The sequence below is a fragment of the Protopterus annectens genome, chromosome 10.part0 (genome assembly GCF_019279795.1).
Source record: "Protopterus annectens isolate FY-2018-M chromosome 10.part0, PAN1.0, whole genome shotgun sequence".
NCBI classification, from domain to species: Eukaryota; Metazoa; Chordata; order Ceratodontiformes; family Protopteridae; genus Protopterus; species Protopterus annectens.
The window spans coordinates 1,578,299,251-1,578,317,572 of NC_056744.1; the positions used below are offsets into that span (position 1 = coordinate 1,578,299,251).

Consider the following 18,322-nt stretch of genomic DNA (forward strand, 5'->3'; position numbering starts at 1 on the left):
ATACAGAGTCTCAGGCTGATGGGGAGATGCTCTGAGATCTGCAAAAGATATTTCCTTGTCTTGTTGCAAAAAATGGCAATTAAACATGGAAAAAGGCATTTTTGTGTCAGTAAGGATTCTGGATCCATTCCTCTTTTCTTGCAAATCTTGATCAGTGTAGAACGTTGCTAATTTCCCTCAAATTCTAAAATTGAATCTTATGAAAGACTTTGCACTGATTACTTTCCAGCACAGCAGAAGTTTACTGCTGCCTATTTATTTGGTTGTTTGGTTGTTAACCACGTTGATGGACTGGTACAAGATCTTTTTAAGCCACTAGCTGGACCATAAGGCAATACAAATTTAGCAGTATGCTAATATCCATAAGCATTCAAACATCAATAAATACAGAAATAAGCATACAAAAATTGGTAAATACATACAACAGAAAGTCAGTAACTGGTATTAATAAGCAATAACTAATGTGTACAGTATGTGGTTTATAACAGACATGAGGAGAAAGAGCACAAAGAACCGTTTATATGTAAAGCAAAACAAGACAAACTAGGGAGCAAAAGTACTTACTTCAGAGACCTGAAATATTCAGTCTTTTCTGTCCATAAGCCCTCCCAACACCCTACTATCCTATTTGTTTCCTCATCCTGTGTGGTATTCGTACCTCCACATCACCCCAAGTGGAGGGTTCCCCTTTCTGAGACAGGGCTTATTCATAACCTCATCTTTATCCAGGTAATAGAGGCAAGTGTTAGCAGCTAGCTGGCTGTCACACAGCTGACTCAGGCTTTGCTACATGCATATAGCCTATCTGAATTACAGTGCACAGAGCATGCAGTACAGATCCTTGTCTGTGCCACAAGCTGAGGTGTGTCATGTTTTATAGCCCAAGTCTTTCCCCTGTACCTCTGAAGCATGTCTGGTGACCTACTTTAGGAGGCACGCCTTTTAGAAATGTGTCTCTGTATCCTTCCACTACTCTGGGAAGTCCAAGTGGACATCAGATCATCATTTACATCCCACCGCCTGCTCCAGTATGTTGGTAACACTATTTAAAACAAGGTCACTGGTACAGCAGTTAGTGCTCCATTCATCTGCAGCATGAAACCTGCCTTATTACAGGCAGCCTTCTTTAGTAACAGCTGTCACAATTCTTTACAAAGATGGTGGCAAAAACACACCTCCAGGCTCATTTACTTGGTAGTGGAGAGTTTTAAAAAGAAGCTAGGGTTTAACTGCTGGACATCATTTTACTAATGTGTTTTCTTTAGGCATCAAGGACAGAGGGGTGGGATGTGTGTAATACACAGCCTGTGGCAAATGTGTGTGATCTGCTCTGGTTTCAGCTTATTTCTTGCAGTCTTCATTTGAACAAACAATAAGAAAACAGTGAATATACAATAAGAAGCAGATTAAACTTTTACAAACAGAACATTACAGTACAGAACCATATTCATGTTCTGTACTAAGACAACAGATAAGTGCATGTGTTAGCTAGCAGGTATGGTTGATCAAAACAGCACATCTCTAACCTGGAAATTTGTCAAGGTCAGTAACTGCAGTGTTCTGGGCAAACACAAAGTAACAAATTCCATCAATAAATTGAGAATACAGGGATATAAAGTTAATTATGCCTGTGTGTGTGTGTGTGTGGGGGGGGGGGGGCACTGGGCTGTTCCACACTTACATGACTACATTACCTATGGCACAGTAATCACAGTAATTCAAAACAACACATCACACTGGAAACCAAAATGTACTCTGAATATTTGATATCTTGCTAGCTGACAGTGTTGGACTTGTTTATCCCAGATATCCCCACACTTAATAGCTCTCATTGATGTACACACTTAGAATGTTTTCTGAATATTGTTTGTTTACTTTGTACAATTCTAAGTTACATTTTAAGGTAAAAGCTACAGAATTATGCAGCAAATGTACTGAAAACATATTTTAAACAAGATTTTACAATAAACTTTAAGTAAATAAACACTACAGGGTTAGCAAGGTATGATCTTAATGCAGTAATGGGATCTGTTACAACAGTTCACTTGTCTGATATGAATGCCTTTACTACAAACACTCCAACTTTACTCTCTTTTTATTGATACCAGAAGGTTAAACCCTGCAACTGTACCTCACATATTAGTTACATTATTGCCCCAGTAAGTGATAAAATAAAGTTCAGTAAATACCAAAATACTAAATACACAGAAAACTCTACAGCATTGTCATGATGAACAATAACCAATTGTACTGTAATGCTTCTTCGTCCTAACACGTCAGCGTTTTCACTCTCCTTTTCTAAGGCACTTTGTGCTTTCAGATTTTGTGTTACCTATAATTATTATACCTTTATAAAAGTGACACTTTGGTAACAATGTATTGGCTTTTATAACTGCACACAGAAAGTGTGCATGCAAAGTTTTTTAAGTTTTGGCTTTCCTTTGCCCAGTCTATATGTGCTATTTCCAGCCCGAACAACTTGAACAGAGGTGCCTTCACCATTCAACTGAAACTGGATTTGATTCAGTTTTTCTAGCTCAGACCACTTGAACTATTGTGTCCTCACCATCCAATTGAAATTTGATTTGATTCAGTTCTTCCAATTCCTGCCGATGGCGATCTGTTTTGTGCCCCAGAAGTGAACGGTAGAAGTGCAGGGCAAAGATGATGAAAATCAGTCCAAAAGGCACCATGATTATTGTGGAGACAAGGGCTGCACTCCAACCCTGCTGTGTCCCCTCCCCTGTAGCTGGCTGAGAGGTGGGTGCCTCACATTTACCAGTGCCTATCAAAGGCATGAATTTCACCCAACACAGTAATACCACCTCTGCAAGGAACAGAAGGATACCAAGGGCATTGGAAAAGCCCCAGGCCATCTCAATGTAGCAGTGTAAACGTTCATGTGGTGACTCATTGACAGAGTTCAGGTTGTGGATGTTGCTGACAGCCTCAATGTGTGGCAAAATGCAGGTGCTGATCATCAAAGCAAAGAGGTGGACAGCCACCAAAACTGTGGTGCAGGCACTGAAAGCGATAAGGAGTCCCTGTGGATATTTGCAGTTTGTCTCTAACTGCACTTCAACCATTGCCACCTGCAAAATAAAACAGACTCATGAAGACAAGATATTCACAACAACTGCTCCCCTCTTCAACACCAGCGACTGCAGAATAATTACAAGTTACTGCTCGGGTCTGACAGGGAACAGACTCTTTTAAAGGTGAATGTTCTTCTACTTGTAATTATATGTTGTTTGTACACTAATATGGTAGATTCTTGGCACTACAGCTATAATATCAGACTAAACAAAATGAGTGTTTGTGTGTAAATTAAAACTAGGCTAGACTGAGGTAACAGTGAGGGAGAGCTTTTCCAAATTTTACTTAATTGCTTAACCTAATGGGTGTCAAAATTTATCAGTACAGAGACCAGTTGCAACAGTACATCACCTCTTGACTTGCATTGTGCTTGGATTTGTATGGCAAACTTTTATTTTACTTAGTAGTATTAAAGAATCCACAACTGAAAAAAAATCGAAAGCTAAATCTATTTGCAGTTGTTTAATAAATTATGACACAACATAACCTAATACAGTAAAGAACAAAACCGAAACAAAACAAATGGGGCAGGAAGCAGTTAGTTGTCCATTGCATTTCAGGCAATACAAGATTTTGTTGCACAGTGGCATTGTACCTTACTTCACAGTTCTTGGATGAAGGAAGGTGCACTGCTGCACAGCATATCAATATTAATAAAACTATTTTTATAAGAGAAACTTTTTAACTTACATACACCTTTCCATGCTTTCATATTCAATTAGAAATATTGCTTGCTGATCTAAACAATCTTTTGGAAAGTATATTTTACGTGGGGGGCTTTCCCCTGCACCAACCTCCTATTACAACAAACTCAGAGATTGCAAACCTATTTTATTTATTTATTTATTTATTTATCTGACATTTGTTAACCGGGTTGGTCCAACTTAGTCAGTAGCCCATTTTTCAGTGGTGACCCGAGGAGAAAAGCCCCGGAGTTATACAGACAAATGCAGTGACATAAACATGACAAAAATATTTATGAGTACAGCAAAAAAAAATGAAAATCTTATTGTAAACACAGCAAAAGAGATAATACAGAGATATAATCATAGTACAGAGAAAATATTTAAAGTAGAGCTTAATATATATATATTTACATGTGATGTAGAAGCCTAACTTGTGGATCTACAATTTGATAAACTGTTTGTTTAGAGAAAAACTAAAAAATGGAGAAGTGAGATGTTTATGTAAAGGATAGTGAGAATGAAATGTGTAGAGGATTAGGTAGGGTCATGACAGGGGTAGGACTTTGTGTTAAGTAGGAGGAGTCTAACTTCCTTTTTGAAGTGCTTGGGATGGGGGTGGTTCTTATGTATGAGAGGAGTTTATTCCAAGCTTGGGCTACACAGCATTTGTACAGTAGTTTTCCAATGTTTTTGTTAGGTTTATAGATGTCAAGGAGTTGTTGATTGGATGTATGGAGAGGATGACTGGGGGTGTAATAGGATACAAGGGAGGAGAGAGAAGGGCAGGAAGTTAGTTTGCATAGTATTGAATGTGTGATTTGAAATTGTGACCATAGGAGTTGTTGGGGGAATTCTAGCCATTGAAGTGAGCTGAGTACAAGACAGTGGTGAGAGTTGTGAGGAGAGTTAGTAGAAAATCTAGCTACTTTGTGATATGTTTGTTGGAGTTTACATAAAACTATAGATTGTATGTTAGTTAAGATTGGAGCAGCATAGAGGAGGGAGGGAAGAAGGAGTGCCTGAGCGAGGGAGAGTCTAGTATCGGAGGTAAGAATTTTTTTATTTTGGTATAGTAGACCTAGTTTTTAGTGATATTTTTATACTTTGCAAGTTAAATTTTAGTTCATCATCTATAATGGTACCTAAGAGCTTACTGTGGGGTTTAGGTTTAATGGTAGTCTTGTCAAAGGATGTGATGACAAAGGTTGATTTATGGTGAGAGAGACAATGAGGAAGAAATAGCAAGTGTTTAGTTTTTTTGGGTTTAAGATGAGCGGATTATCAGAGAGCCACTTCTCAGTGGAGGGGAAAGAGCCTTGGGTGTGAGCGTGGAGATCAGAGATATTGTTTGAGATGGAGATGAGTGTAGAATCATCGGCATACTGAATAAGGGAGGATTGTTTGCAAGAGGTATGGTGGTCATAGGTGAAGATATGAAGAGTAGGGGGCCTAGGATGGAACCCTGGGGGACACCAGGTGTGATGGGTAGGAAGGATGAGCAGGAAGTGAGCCATTTAACTGATTGTTGCCTATTGGAGAGGTAACTAGTGAACCAGCCAAGGGAGGAAGCAGAGAGGTTTAGATCAGTTAGTTCTGATAGAAGTATAGAGTGAGAAACAGTATCAAAGGCTTTGAAGAGGTCAAGTAAAGACAGGATACAAGTTGGTTATTATCTCTGGTCTCAGCTACAGTGTGAGTAAAAGATAACAGTGCAGTGGCAGTACTGTGGCTTGGCCTGAAGCCATGTTGAGTGGGATTTAGTAGGTTTTCCTGGAGAAGAAACTTGAGCACTGAGTAAGAATGCATTTTTCAAGTATTTTTGAGGGAAGGAAACGTATGGCTATGGGTCTGTAATTAGATGGGTCACTAGAATTCCCGCCTTTATGCAAAGGGATGGTGTAGAAGGATTTCCAAATGTCTGGGACTGCAGGTTCTTGAACGGATCTATTAATTAGCAGGGATACAGGATAGGCTATGGATTCAGCGGCTAGTTTTAGGAAGATAGGAGGAAGATTATCTTTGGTGGGACAGCAGGTTTGATGTTGAGCAGGAGTGATTTGATGTAAGCAGTGGAGACAGGTTTAAGGGAGAAAAGGTTTTTGTTGTGTGGGTTAGAAGAGGTGGGAGAGGGTTTAGAATTGTGGTTGGTGTGATTAAGTTTTTAAATACTATCAATGAAGTAATTGTTGAGAAGGGTGGCAGTTTCTAGTGGGGTATTATTTGGGAAAGGGGAGGGAGTGGAAGGGTTTCCAGGATGGAGAATTTTGTTAAGGGTGGTCCAGAATTTTCATAGGTTAGATTTTCTGCCAAATTGGGGTGAGTTGTAGAAGGCTTTTTTATCTTTATTTGTTTTTTGGAAAGGTTCCTGAGTTCTCTGTAGTTTTGGAGCAGGGATGGAGTTTTAGGTTTAACCCAAACTTTCCAAACACTACCTCTTTTGTGCATAAGAGATTGAGTTTCTTTAGAGAGCCAGGGGGCATATTTGGCTTTAACTCTAATTCTCCTGGTAGGGGCAAGGGAGTTGAGAATATCAAGGAATATTTGATTAAATGTTTGCACGGCTTCATTGAGAGGAGCTGGTGGAGAAAGGACCAGTTGATGCAAGACAGTTTGGAGTTAAATATGTTGGCATTAAAGTTTGAGAGTTTATGGCAGTCTCTGTAAGTGTGTGATTTGGGTGATTGGGGAGAATGTGTTTGAATGAGGATGGGAAGATGATCACTCAGGGTGTCGGGTAAGGTGCAGGGGTTGAGACAGCGGTTTGGGCTGTTTGTGAGGATCCAGTCTAGGGTAAGATTGGTAGAAGAGGTTTTGTGTATGCATGTAGGGGGATGTGACAAGTTGGTGGAATCTGTGTAAGTTGATACTAAGCTGTGGGAATTCAGATGATAGTTTAAACCAGTCAATACCAATGCCTCCAAGGATTACAGTTTCATAAGATATATTGTGGGACAACCAGGACAGAATATGCCCAAGGGTGGGAATATTATTCCCTGGAGAGATATATATGCAGGCTATGGTAAATTTCTTGTGTGAGTTTAGGTGGCAGTTCAGAATATGTAGTTCAGCAGGGTGGAAATTGGGAATAGAAGTGGTTGCAGGTGAGAAGTTGAGTTTGTCTGAGTAGAGGATGGCAATGCCACCCCCTTTTTTGGGATTCTGTTGGTACAGTAGATATTATCACCAGGTGGTAGTATTTCATTGTTAGTGATATGGGGTTTTAGCCAGGTTTCAGATAGGGTTAAAATGTGTGGGGAGGTATGGGCTATCCAAGTGTGGAGTTTAGTGGTTTTGTTGTCGGAGGGAAGGGTGTGGTTGAGGAAGGGAGGGAGAATTGGAGGAAGAGGTATTAAGTATGGTGTTGGGGGATGGGGTAGGGTCAGGGTTGGGGTGAATGTCTCTAAAAAGAAGTAAATTACTAGTGGATATGTTGAGTGGAGCAAGCAGTGCATACAAATTGTTGTGCTTTGATTTTGGTTTGAAGGAAAGAGGAGTGTAATTAAGTATTTTAAATTTATGAAGGCAGATGCTGGAGAAGTTGTAGAGAGATGGGGAGATTATAAAAGACTGACAGGTACCAGTCTTAGTAGGGGTGGTTGTAGTGGTAGGACATATACATGGGTTAGGGAGGTTAGTGTGATAAGATGTTGAGACTGTGAGAAGGATAAGAAGTGGGATGGTTACGTAGATGTGGTTTGAAGAGTTTAGAGATAAAATGGGGTAGAGGGGGATAGCTGAAAAGGGGAAGGGATCTGATTATAGTCTGGGTGTCTTTAAGTGGTAGTGGTTATCGGAAGTGGATGTTGATTGGCTGGCATTACTTTGAACATCCATTTGCTCAACTCCATAAGGGCTGTGATATTGTGGTGACAAGGTTTAGGATCCTAGAGCGTGTAGCTTGCAGGGGATTGGGATTTCTTTAGGCGTAGCATGTCCAACAGCTCTGGGTTTGACATAGCTTTACAAGTTAGGCAGACATCACCTCAGAGTAGGCGATATGCTATGGAGTAAAGCTGGAGTTTTTTGAGATGTTCAGTGTAGGGCATCTGTTTGATGCCAGTAATCCTCTTTGTGAGGTACTTCTGTGGCCTTTCCAGCTGCTGCAGATGTCTTGTGAGGTACATTCCAAAAGGGGCATTGTACTCTATAATGGGTCTAATGAGTGTCAAGTAGAGGGGAACAATGACCTCTTTTTTCCTGGATGAGAACCCTTTTGTGATGAGGTGTGCTACATAGAAGGATTTCCTGACTACTGTGGCAACGTGACTATCAAATGAGAGACTACTGTCCACCTGGGTCCCAAGGTCTCTTATCACACATTCAGCATTAAGTAGACTGCCGCCAATGTGATAATTCATGGGTACAGAGTTTTTACCAAAGGGGATGACAATGCACTTTTTGGCATTGAGCTTAAGGCCATGGCTCTGACACCAGGCATCTGTCTCAGTAAGGCCCTTCTGCAGGATGTCCACATCATTTGGGGATTCAACTATGGCTCCTAGTTTTCAGGCATCTGTGAACTTCATTAGCCAAAGGCCTTCTGTGTTAGCCTGTACTTCAGAGAAGTAGATACCAAACAGGAGAGGTCCTAGGACTGAACCCTGTGGTACTCCACTTGTCACTGGTTTGAAGTCAGATTTGGAGTCTGCAACTTTTACAGTGTGGGTTATGTCAGTGAGCCAGATGGCAACCCATCTTGTGATGTAGGGATTTATACCTAGTTTAGAGAGTTTAGCTATAACTCCAGAATGGGGGATGGTGTTGAAAGCCTTAGCTAGGTCAAGATAGGCTGTGTGAGCCACCTTACCCTCATCTGCGGCTTTGGTGACTGCCTCAAAGAAGTCGATCAGGTTCAGGAGGCATGATCTACCTTTCACACACCCGAACTGGGTGGGGTTCAGAGTTTGGAGGTTACCAGTGACTTTGTTTATGAGTTCCATGATGATACGTTCCATAGCCTTACAGACCAGGCTCGTCAGGCTAACGAGGCGATAGTTCCCGGGAACAGTGGTGGATCCCCTTTTGTGGAGTGGGATAACTGTTGCTGTGTGGCATTCAGTGGGCACAAAGCCTGACATAAGGCTATGATTGAACATGGTGCTTAGGTGGGGAGCCAGTTCGTTCTGAAGTTCGTGTAAAACACAGCCTGGGATGTTTTCGGTCCCATGGATGCTGTGTTTTTGGCTTTAGAGTGCAGCTTTTACCAGAGTAGTTGTGATTACAGGGACTCTGCATTCTTTCTGTATAGATATGGGACCTTTAAGGGGTGAGAGGGGGGTCTAAAGTTAGCACTGAACCTATCTGCCAGGATGCTGGCAATATCAGTTGGTTCTGTAATTTTCGTGCAGTTGTGCTGTAACTCAGAGCAGATCTGGGTGTTGCCATTGAGATTCTTGACATAGCTATAGAATGCTTTGTGTTTGTCCCTAGAATCAGTGGCGATTTTGTTTTCATAGCTAGCTTTGGAGGATCTTATAAGGGATCTCAGCTTCTTACTGAGGCTGACCAGCAAGCTCCTCCACTCATGGGATTTTACTCTCTTTTGCAACAGTTTCTTCCTTCTGTTGTAAAGTTTGTTTATGGCAGGGGACCACCAGATTGGCTTCCTTTTTTGGAGGATAGCATCTTGGTTCTGTTTGGGATAGCATGATCCATGCAGTCTTGTAAGTGCTTATAGAGTGCATTTCTGTAGGATTCAGCAGTCATAACTGTATTGTCTATCTGCATGGGTGTCATGAAGTTCACCACTTCTGTCTTAAGAAGCATGAAGTTGGCTTTGGAGAAATTTTTTACAGTGTTTTCCTTAATGGGGTGTGGGGGCGGGATGTAGATGTCTAGGGTGATTAGCTTGTGGTCGGATCTGACCAACGAGGAGTTGACTTCTGGTGTTGAACACCATTCACCCATGTTGGTAATGACTAGGTCTAGGATATTGTTGCCCCTGGTGGGGGTGTGGATAAGTTGATCCAGGGCATTGGAATTTATGAATTCCAGAAAGCATTGATCGAAGGAGTTGGTACATGCGTAGTTTTCCCAGTTAATGGTGGGGTAGTTGAAATCGCCCATTATTAGGGTGTTTCATTGAACCCTAATATTTTCCAGTATATCAAGAAAAGAGGAGTAGGAATCCTGGGGCATGGTGGGGGATCTGTAGCAAGCTACAATTTGGATTGTAGTTTTGCCCAGAGTTAGTTGCACTTGGATAACCTCGGATGTATTATGATGAGAAACTAGCCAAATTCCTTGATGTATCATGGTAGATGAACCAAGTTTCCCTGTAAGGCAGTCACTTCAGCTAACTGTATCTGCAATCTCATCATCTCTGTCCAGTCAGTATCCATAGCTCATGGCCACAGGTGAAAAAGGGGACATACACTAAATGGTAAACTGAAATATTCAGCCAATGACTAAGGCCCTGATTCAACATAATGGACCATTACTGTACCCACCTGCTGGTCAATCTCCCATTACCCTGTACCTTCAGTTGTTAAGAAAGACCCCCAAGATACTTAATCTGCTCCCCCCATCTCCAGATTATTATTGTGGAAGAAAAGAATGACCTCTAATTTGGTGGTACCATTTTTTATACAGTCCACCTTGCACTCAGCAGTGATCTGCTCCATTATACATGGGAGATCACAGTAACTATAGGCTAACAATAAGCCATCACTTTCAAATAAAGATGATACATTCACTTTTCGAATAAACAGTAAAATCCCAACCATTTGAACCACTAAATGGTCAATCACAACTAATCAAAACATAGCTCCACTAAGCACTATCTGCACAACTCCTTAGCAATGTTTTTACAAGGGGGCAAGCCCTGCTGCACCCTCCCTTACTTAAACATAGATCCACAGTCATACACCTACAAGGAAAGAAGCATCTGGCAAGGGCTATAGCTGCAGCCAAACCAACTGCTGTCTAACAATTTTAGCATATGAACATCAAATGTGATTAGGGAATATTAACATCAGGGAAAAAAGACTGAGGAGCCAACATAAAAGACAAAACCAAAATCCACCAGTCATAGGAGAATAGCTTCTTGTATTTCCCCAGACTGGATATTCTCCATAACTTGGATGCACTTTGATATCCTGTCTTTGAAAATCATGAAGAGGATGGGAGACAAAATGTACCGTTGCAGGACTTTTAGTCCCACTCTGAATGTAGTTGACAATGTTGAAAATATGGACAGAACTCGCCTTCTCAAGCACAAGGACTGAATGGCTAGCAACAGCCCTGGTACAGCACACTGTTGCAGCACTTAAAACAGGACATTTCAGGGTCCTTGGTTATACACCCTCTCTAAATCAAAAAAAAAAAAAAAAAACATATGCAAAAGTAATAGCAAACTCACACAATCCCTTCAGTGTCCCTGCAAGAACAAAGTCATTATTCACTGCTCAACAGTCAGAACAGAATCTGCACAGCTCCTCCTGAGACAAGGCTCAACTATCGGACAAAGACTCCTTTCCAGCAGCCTGGCATATGCTTTTCTAGGGTGGCTAATGGATGTGATCCCTCTACAACTAGAACATAAATTATGTCTTCCTTTATGGAAATAGGGACCACCATGTTAGTTTGCCAATCCAAAAGTGCTGTCCTAGTCTCTTATGCAGCACTGAAAAGTCCTGTTAACTACGACATCTCAGTAATGCTTAGCACATTCAACATTTCTACACAGATCTCCCTTTTTCTCCTAGTCATGTCACAGTGGAACTGTGTGAAATTATATTTAAAAACTATACCATTTCCTGTGAATTTCTGTAATGGTTTTCCCAAGGCAAACTATCCAAATGCTCTTGCGGGAGTCAAATTCTCCTAAATGATTATCAAAATAAGTGTAAGAGAATCATGGTTCTGATAATTTTGAGAATTAAATCTACAAGTTTTAATTGAGAGTACAGAGCTTCAGTTTCTAAATTCCATTCCTCCTAAATTCCTTTAAGAGGAAACAAAATTCTGAGACAATAAGAATGAAACGTTTAAACAGTTTACAATGATACAAATATCTTCAGGTACCACACAGGAGCAGGTGTTGGTGACTGAGAGACGTAAACCTGATATGTCAAGCAAGGCAGTAAATTGTCCAGGAGTTGGTGCTCACACCAGTTCCTCATACTTTCAGAAAGGTACTACTCAATGGCTTCTGTTCCCACTACTGCCCATTTCTTGTACGGGGCTTCTAGAGAAACAAGTTGTAAATCAGCAGATCACATTAATCACAAAAGCAGTGGTCAGAGTGGCACCAGAACATGGGTTTATGTCTTTAGACAGGCCTTCTGCCTCTGGACACCAGGAGTCTAATATCTAGGCCTAGACAGACTACATTTCCTTAATTTCCACTTAAGTCTCTGTATCGTCTCTTTCTCTTCTGCTCCTGCTGAATTTCCTATTTATAGTGCAGAAATCTGGAGACCACATGGAAGGGACAGAAACCTGAACAAGGTTTTGTATGACTTGTATGGGAAGCATGTACCTGCCAGTTGGATGTTTTACAGATGTCATTAAATGCTCCTGCATTTGATTATACCATGTTTGCAGAGGAATATCTGAGGTAGTGCAGCACTCTTGGGTGGCTTCATCAAACCCGAACTCTTCAAAAAGAAGTTATGTACCTACTATAACGTTTCATGTCAGATGTCTTCATCTCGCCTTCTTTCTTGCTGGTTGGGTTCGGAGCCGACCCTCGGCTCCGACTTGGCCATCTTCAATAGCTCGAGAGCTATTTACTGGCTCGAGGATACCCCTTATCCCTTAATGCCTAGCGATAGCTACCCAGATCTCATTTGAAATAGCTAACTCCAGACATAACAAGAGAATAAACCAGTCAAAAATAATTGGTTGACTATACCTGCCATATTCTCTAAGTCAATAGAGGAAAACAAGAGAACACTCAGCCAGTGAAACAGGAACTCCTCTTGGTCTCCTAGGACAGGGGGATGAAGCGTGGGATGCAAGAAAGAAGGCGAGATGAAGACAACTAACATGGAACGTTATGGTAGGTACATAACTTCTTTATGTTAAGTTGTCTATCTCGCCTTCATTCTTGCTGGTTGGGACAGCGTCCCTAGCACCTAACATCCTGGGTGGCTCAGTGGAACAGACTCTTCAGAACAGTGGAACCAAGGTCAGCTCTGCTCCGGGAGACCATATCTAGTTTGTAATGAGAAATAAAGGTATGAGGGTTTGCCCACATGGCAGCTGCACAGATAGAATCCATGGGCAATCTAGACTGAAAGGCTACAGAGGTGGCCAAGGCCCTAGTAGAATGACCTTTCGGTTTAATAGGTAACTCTTTGTTCCTTAACTGATAGATAAAAGTAATAGTGTGGGACAACCATCTAGATAAGGTCACCTTGGAAACTGGGAGACCTTGTTTGCCTAAAGCATAAGAAAAGAACAATTGGTCTGACTTCCTTAGTTCTTTAGTTCTGTACAGGTAAAAACGCAATTGTCTATGAACGTCCAATTGGTGTAGTTTGTATTCTGCCTTGTTGGTATGATTAGGGGAAAAACACAGGAAGATCTATAGATTGGTTTAAGTTATTTTCTGAGAAGACTTTAAGAAGAAACAAAGGATTAGTCCTCAGAGCAACTCTGTCCTTATGAAAAACAGGTAGGGAGGATGAACACATAGTGCCTGAAGTTCGGAGAAATGTCTAGCTGAAGTGACAGCTACCAGAAAAAGTGTCTTCCAAGATAGAAACTTGATGGAGCAGGATGCTGCTAGTTCAAAAGGGGGCACAATTAAGGAAGTTAGGACTAAGTTAATGTCCCAAGGAGGAGGGGGGGTCTCTCACTGGAGGCCTAAGAAGAGCTGTCCCTCTCAAAAAAGCTTTACAGAGCTTATGAGACATAACATTAGAATTTGACAAACCAACATGAAAATTAGAAATGGCCACTAATTGTACCCTGATCGTAGCGGCAGTGGACCTGGAGTGAAACAGCTGTGCTAGGAATTCCAGAATCTCGTGGACTGGGGCTGAGAAGGGATCCACATTCCTAGTCTATGCCCAACAAGAAAAACATTTCCATTTGCTAGCATATGTTTTTCTCGCCGTAGCCTTATGAGAGGAGACGATAATCTCACGGACTGCTGGGGAAATGCTAGGAAGCCTGGCTAAGGTTGGAAGTGGAGCAACCATGCTGTGAGCTGGAGAGTTTGGACGGATTGATACAACCTGCCTGATTGATGAACCAGGAGGTCTGGGATTGGGTCCAGAGTCCAGGGCTGATCGAGAAGGTAATGGTGCAGGAACGGGAACCATATCTGTCGAAGCCAGTAGGGGGCAATGAGGATCATTTTGCACCCCAACGATATTGCTTTCTGTATAAGTTTCGGTATCAGGGGAAAAGGAGGAAAAGCATAAAGAAGTCCCTGAGGCCAATCGTGGACTAGAGCGTCTCTGGGTATGTGACCTGGAAGCAGAAGAAGGGAGAAGTAGTTGCTGCATTTGCTGTTGAAGGGGGTGGCAAAGAGATCACAGCAAGGCTGTCCCCATTTGCGGAAAATAAGATTCACAACTTCCTGATTCAGAGACCATTCGTGAGGCATGAGGATAGCTCTGCTAAGCCTGTCCGCTATGACGCTGGATCTCCCAGGGATGTGCGTCGCAATCAGATAATGTTGGGAGGAAATCACCCACTGCCAAAGTCTGAGTGCTTCTCGACACAGGGGATAGGATCTGGTTCCACCCTGCTTGTTGATGTCCCACACCACTGACATGTTGTCTGTTTGAATAGCAATGGTCCCAGAAGGAAGAGAGTCTTGAAGAGTTTGCAACGCCAGGAGCACGGCTCTCATTTCCAGGACATTTATGCGCAGATGGTACTCATGAGGTTGCCAAGTTCCTTGGACTGTCCTGCCCAGATAATGCCCCCCCCACCCTATCAATGAGGCATCTGTCGTCACTGTGGCTACCGGAGGGGGTTGTATGAAAGGTCTTCCCTGAGTAACTAGTGGGGAGACCATCCACCAAGAAAGATGTCTTTTGCATGCCTCCGTGATCAGGATCATGTGAGTCATGGGTAGCTCTTGGAAAGACCACTGCGTGAACAGAAGCCACTGAAGAATTCTCATATGAAAGCACGCTAGTGGGTTTAGAAGAATGGCAGTTGCCATGGAGCCCAGAGTTTGGAGGACGTATCTGACTTGGATCCTTTTGCTCTGCATTAGAATTTGTACTTGCTGACAAATTACGGACACCCTTTCTAGTGGTAACCTTGCGAACATATCCCTTGTGTCTAAGTCTGCTCCTATGTAAGTGATTGATTGACAGGTCAACAAGGCAGATTTTTTGAAATTTATTGTAATGCCTAGCTGGGTGCAGATTGTGATTGTATAATCCCACACTTGTAGGAATTGATGCCTGGTGGTAGCAGTGAGAAGCCAGTCGTCTAGATATGGAAACACCTGGAATCCTTGACGTCTCAGGTGAGCCGTGACCACTGCCATACATTTGGTGAACACCTTGGGGGCTGTGATGAGGCCAAAGGGCAGAGCTCTGAACTGGTAATGACTGGCCCCCAGCCGGAAACAAAGATATCTCCTGGAGCGCCTGCCCATCTTGATATGGTAGTACGCGTCCTGAAGATCTATCGAGCACATCCAATTGTCCTGACCCAAAAAGGGTAGAATGGACTGTAGCATGACCATCCAAAACTTTGTTCTTTGTACAGACCTGTTTAGTCTGCTGAGATCCAGAATCGGTCTCCAGTCCCCTGTCTTTTTTGGTACCAAAAAGAACCTTGAGTAAGTTCCGGATCTATGCTGGTCTGCGGGGACTTCCTGGATGGCTCTTTTTTCTAGCAGTTTTGAAACTTCTATTACTGCTTGCTCCTTCAGATTGGGTGGAACATCTGGAAGAATTTTCTTTGACGGTAAGGGGGGTTGGTGGAAGGGAATTTTGTAACCTCCAGAAATAATGGACTGTACCCATCTGTCTTTTGTTAAATTTTGCAATGCTTTTGGGTACAGTGAAAGTCTCCCCCCGACTGCCTCCAGAAGTGAGCAGCCGGGCAACCCTTCAGGGATGCTGGAAGGGCTTATCAGAGAAAGATTCTCTGTTGCCCTGGTTCTGCGGACCCCCTCTGCCACGAGGGCGGCGTCTATTGTTATTGTTTCCCTCTCTGCCTCTGGAGGAAAAATCACTACATGTGTCAGGCAAGGCTCCCTGAGATTTATGAAACCACATCTTACCACTCTTCTGACCTTTGGTAAGGTCTAGGGGGAGTGGAAAAACAGACTCCCATGGCAGAGAGAGTCTTGCCTTCTTGCTCACACCTAGTCGACGTGTCTTTCACCTGTGGCCCAAAAAGAAAGGTGCCATCAAAAGGGGTATTGGTGAAGGACGCTCAAAAGGGTTCCGCAAAGTTACACAGCCGCATCCACTCATGCCTCCTAAGGGCCACACCCATGCCCGCTGCTCTACTCACCCCATCGGCTGCATAGGAAATGAGCCTCATGGAGGAGTTGACTACAGAATTAAGCATCGCTAGCTGGGAAGCTACTTTGGCTTGTACTCCCAAAGCTGTAGGATCTTGAAGGGTATCTCCAAGCTCTTTAAGGAGATCCCTTTAGAGTCGAGTAAAATGACATAGGTAGTTCAGTGACCTCATGGAGAAGGTCGCTGAAGCAAACATTCGCTTCCCGTATCTGTCCATTATCCTAGACTCCTTATTAGGGGGATGGACAGATGAAGAGGTCTCCGCTAACTCTTTTCTGGTGGCTGCTGCAACTACCATGGCATCAACAGGCACAGCTTTAGAAAGGAATTGCTTATCCTGGGGTGCTGTAATGAATTTACCAGGTCTCCTTGGAGTTGGTTCCACTGTATCCGCAGCTGACCAAGCCTTTTGAGCCACTACTGCCATAAATGGATCGAAAGGCGGAGAAACCCAGGAGGTGGAAGGTCGAGAACCAAAAGCATTCAGGAATACAGACTCATCCTCAGTAGGGGCTAGGGGATTCCAGTTCCCCCTCTGCCTAAGCATTTCCAGAATGTCCGCAAAGGAAACACCGTCAGAGGGGGTTCTCGGGACCTTTCAGAATCATCTAAGTCTGTATCAGAAGTGACAGACTCAGGGGAGTCAATGTGCTTCCTCTTGCACTTCTTCTTCCGAGGGGGCTCCTCTGAGTGATCAGGGGAGGCCTTGGAAGAAGAGGAAACACCCAATGAGGTGTCCTGATGCATTGGTTCCCTACGCTTAGGGTCTGGAGGAGAAGCACAGGTTGGCAAAGGCACTACAGGGGACGGAGCCAGTGGGGCTGGTAGTGGAGCTGATTCAGGGGACAGCACACTTCGCATGACCTCAAAGGCATCCCTGCCACGAGGCAGAGAAAGCTCTGGTTCTGAAATAGGAATCTTTGTCCGTGCCGAGGGGGACGGCTCAGAGGCCGATGTTGGAGCCGAGCTCACCTGCGCCGAAGCTCCGAGAGGGAGAATGGGGTCGGACAAGGGTCCGATGCCACTCGCCCCCTCGGAGCCGACGAGGGAGCCCCGGCGCCCAGATCCCTCGATGGAAGGTACCATCGAGGTAATCGGAGCAGACATCGGAACCGGAGATATAGTTATCGGAGCAGACGGTTCCCCTACTCGAACCGCAACGATCTCTGGCTCTGAACTCATTGGCGTTGGAGGAGGAACATCAAGTGAAGTGGACGGTGCCGATACCTGTTGAGGAGGGCTGGACAATAATTTGATTAGTGCCTGGGACTTTAGTAACCTATTGACTACTCTCTCCACATCGTGATCCAACAGCCTAGAGAATCGAGAGGAGTGAGAGGATCAGTGGCTCCGCTCACTTTGAAGTAATGGAGACCGAGGAGCCGAATGCACCGACTCTAAGGAAGGGGACCTCAGCCTCTTATGGCTCCGCGATGGCTCCAAAGCCTCCAATGGAGCCGACGAGGAGGTTGTCTTGTCGGTGCCAGTCGGAACCGACATTGAAGGAAAATCCTGTACCGGAGTCGGCTCCGAAAGTGGAGCCGACGGCTTAGTGGATTTTCGGGATTTCACTGGCTGTGAACTCTTTGCCAGTGAATCCTGGGATTTTAAAAGACCCCTGAGAATCAGTTTATTCTTACGCTCCTGCAGGACTTTTGGGCTAAAAGCATGGCAAATAGAACAAGAGTCCTGCAGGTGAACAGCACCTAAACAGTAGACGCAACTAGTGTACCCATCTGTCAGAGACATTTTCTGACAGCATGAATCACACTTCTTACATCCAGAAACCTTAGCTTCCTTAGACATGCTGTACTAAAAAAAGGGAGACTAACTAATTTAATACAGACAAGAAGAAGAACAGCACTAAACTAGACAAAAAAACACACCAGTACTATCTATGAAGGAAAGGATATAGATAAAGGTTTTTTTTTAAAAGGGAAAAGCAACAGGAGAGCCTCTAAGTTAAACGGCTAGCCTAAAAAACAATAGGAGAGCCTCTAAGAAGTTAAACGGCTAACCTAGGGATGGAGAAGGGGCAGGGAGAACTCTCTAACTTAAACGAGTTCTACAAAAGGAGAGACACTATAG

At 43.3% G+C, this 18,322-nt stretch overlaps 1 protein-coding gene across 3 annotated transcripts in view; it reads right to left on the bottom strand.

The window, feature by feature from the left end:
- Nucleotides 1-18,322, bottom strand: part of LOC122813750 (protein orai-2-like) — a 777,435-nt gene that overhangs the window by 547,194 nt on the left and 211,919 nt on the right. For 2 of the 3 annotated variants that reach the window (XM_044086224.1, XM_044086228.1), the window contains one exon: nucleotides 1,851-3,092. The exons of the other annotated variant lie outside the window; for it this stretch is intronic. In XM_044086224.1, coding sequence (XP_043942159.1) covers nucleotides 2,538-3,092 — 555 coding nt within the window. In that variant the 3' untranslated portion in view covers nucleotides 1,851-2,537. Of the gene's footprint in view, nucleotides 1-1,850; nucleotides 3,093-18,322 lie in introns of those variants that run through there. 3 annotated transcript variants of the gene reach the window in all.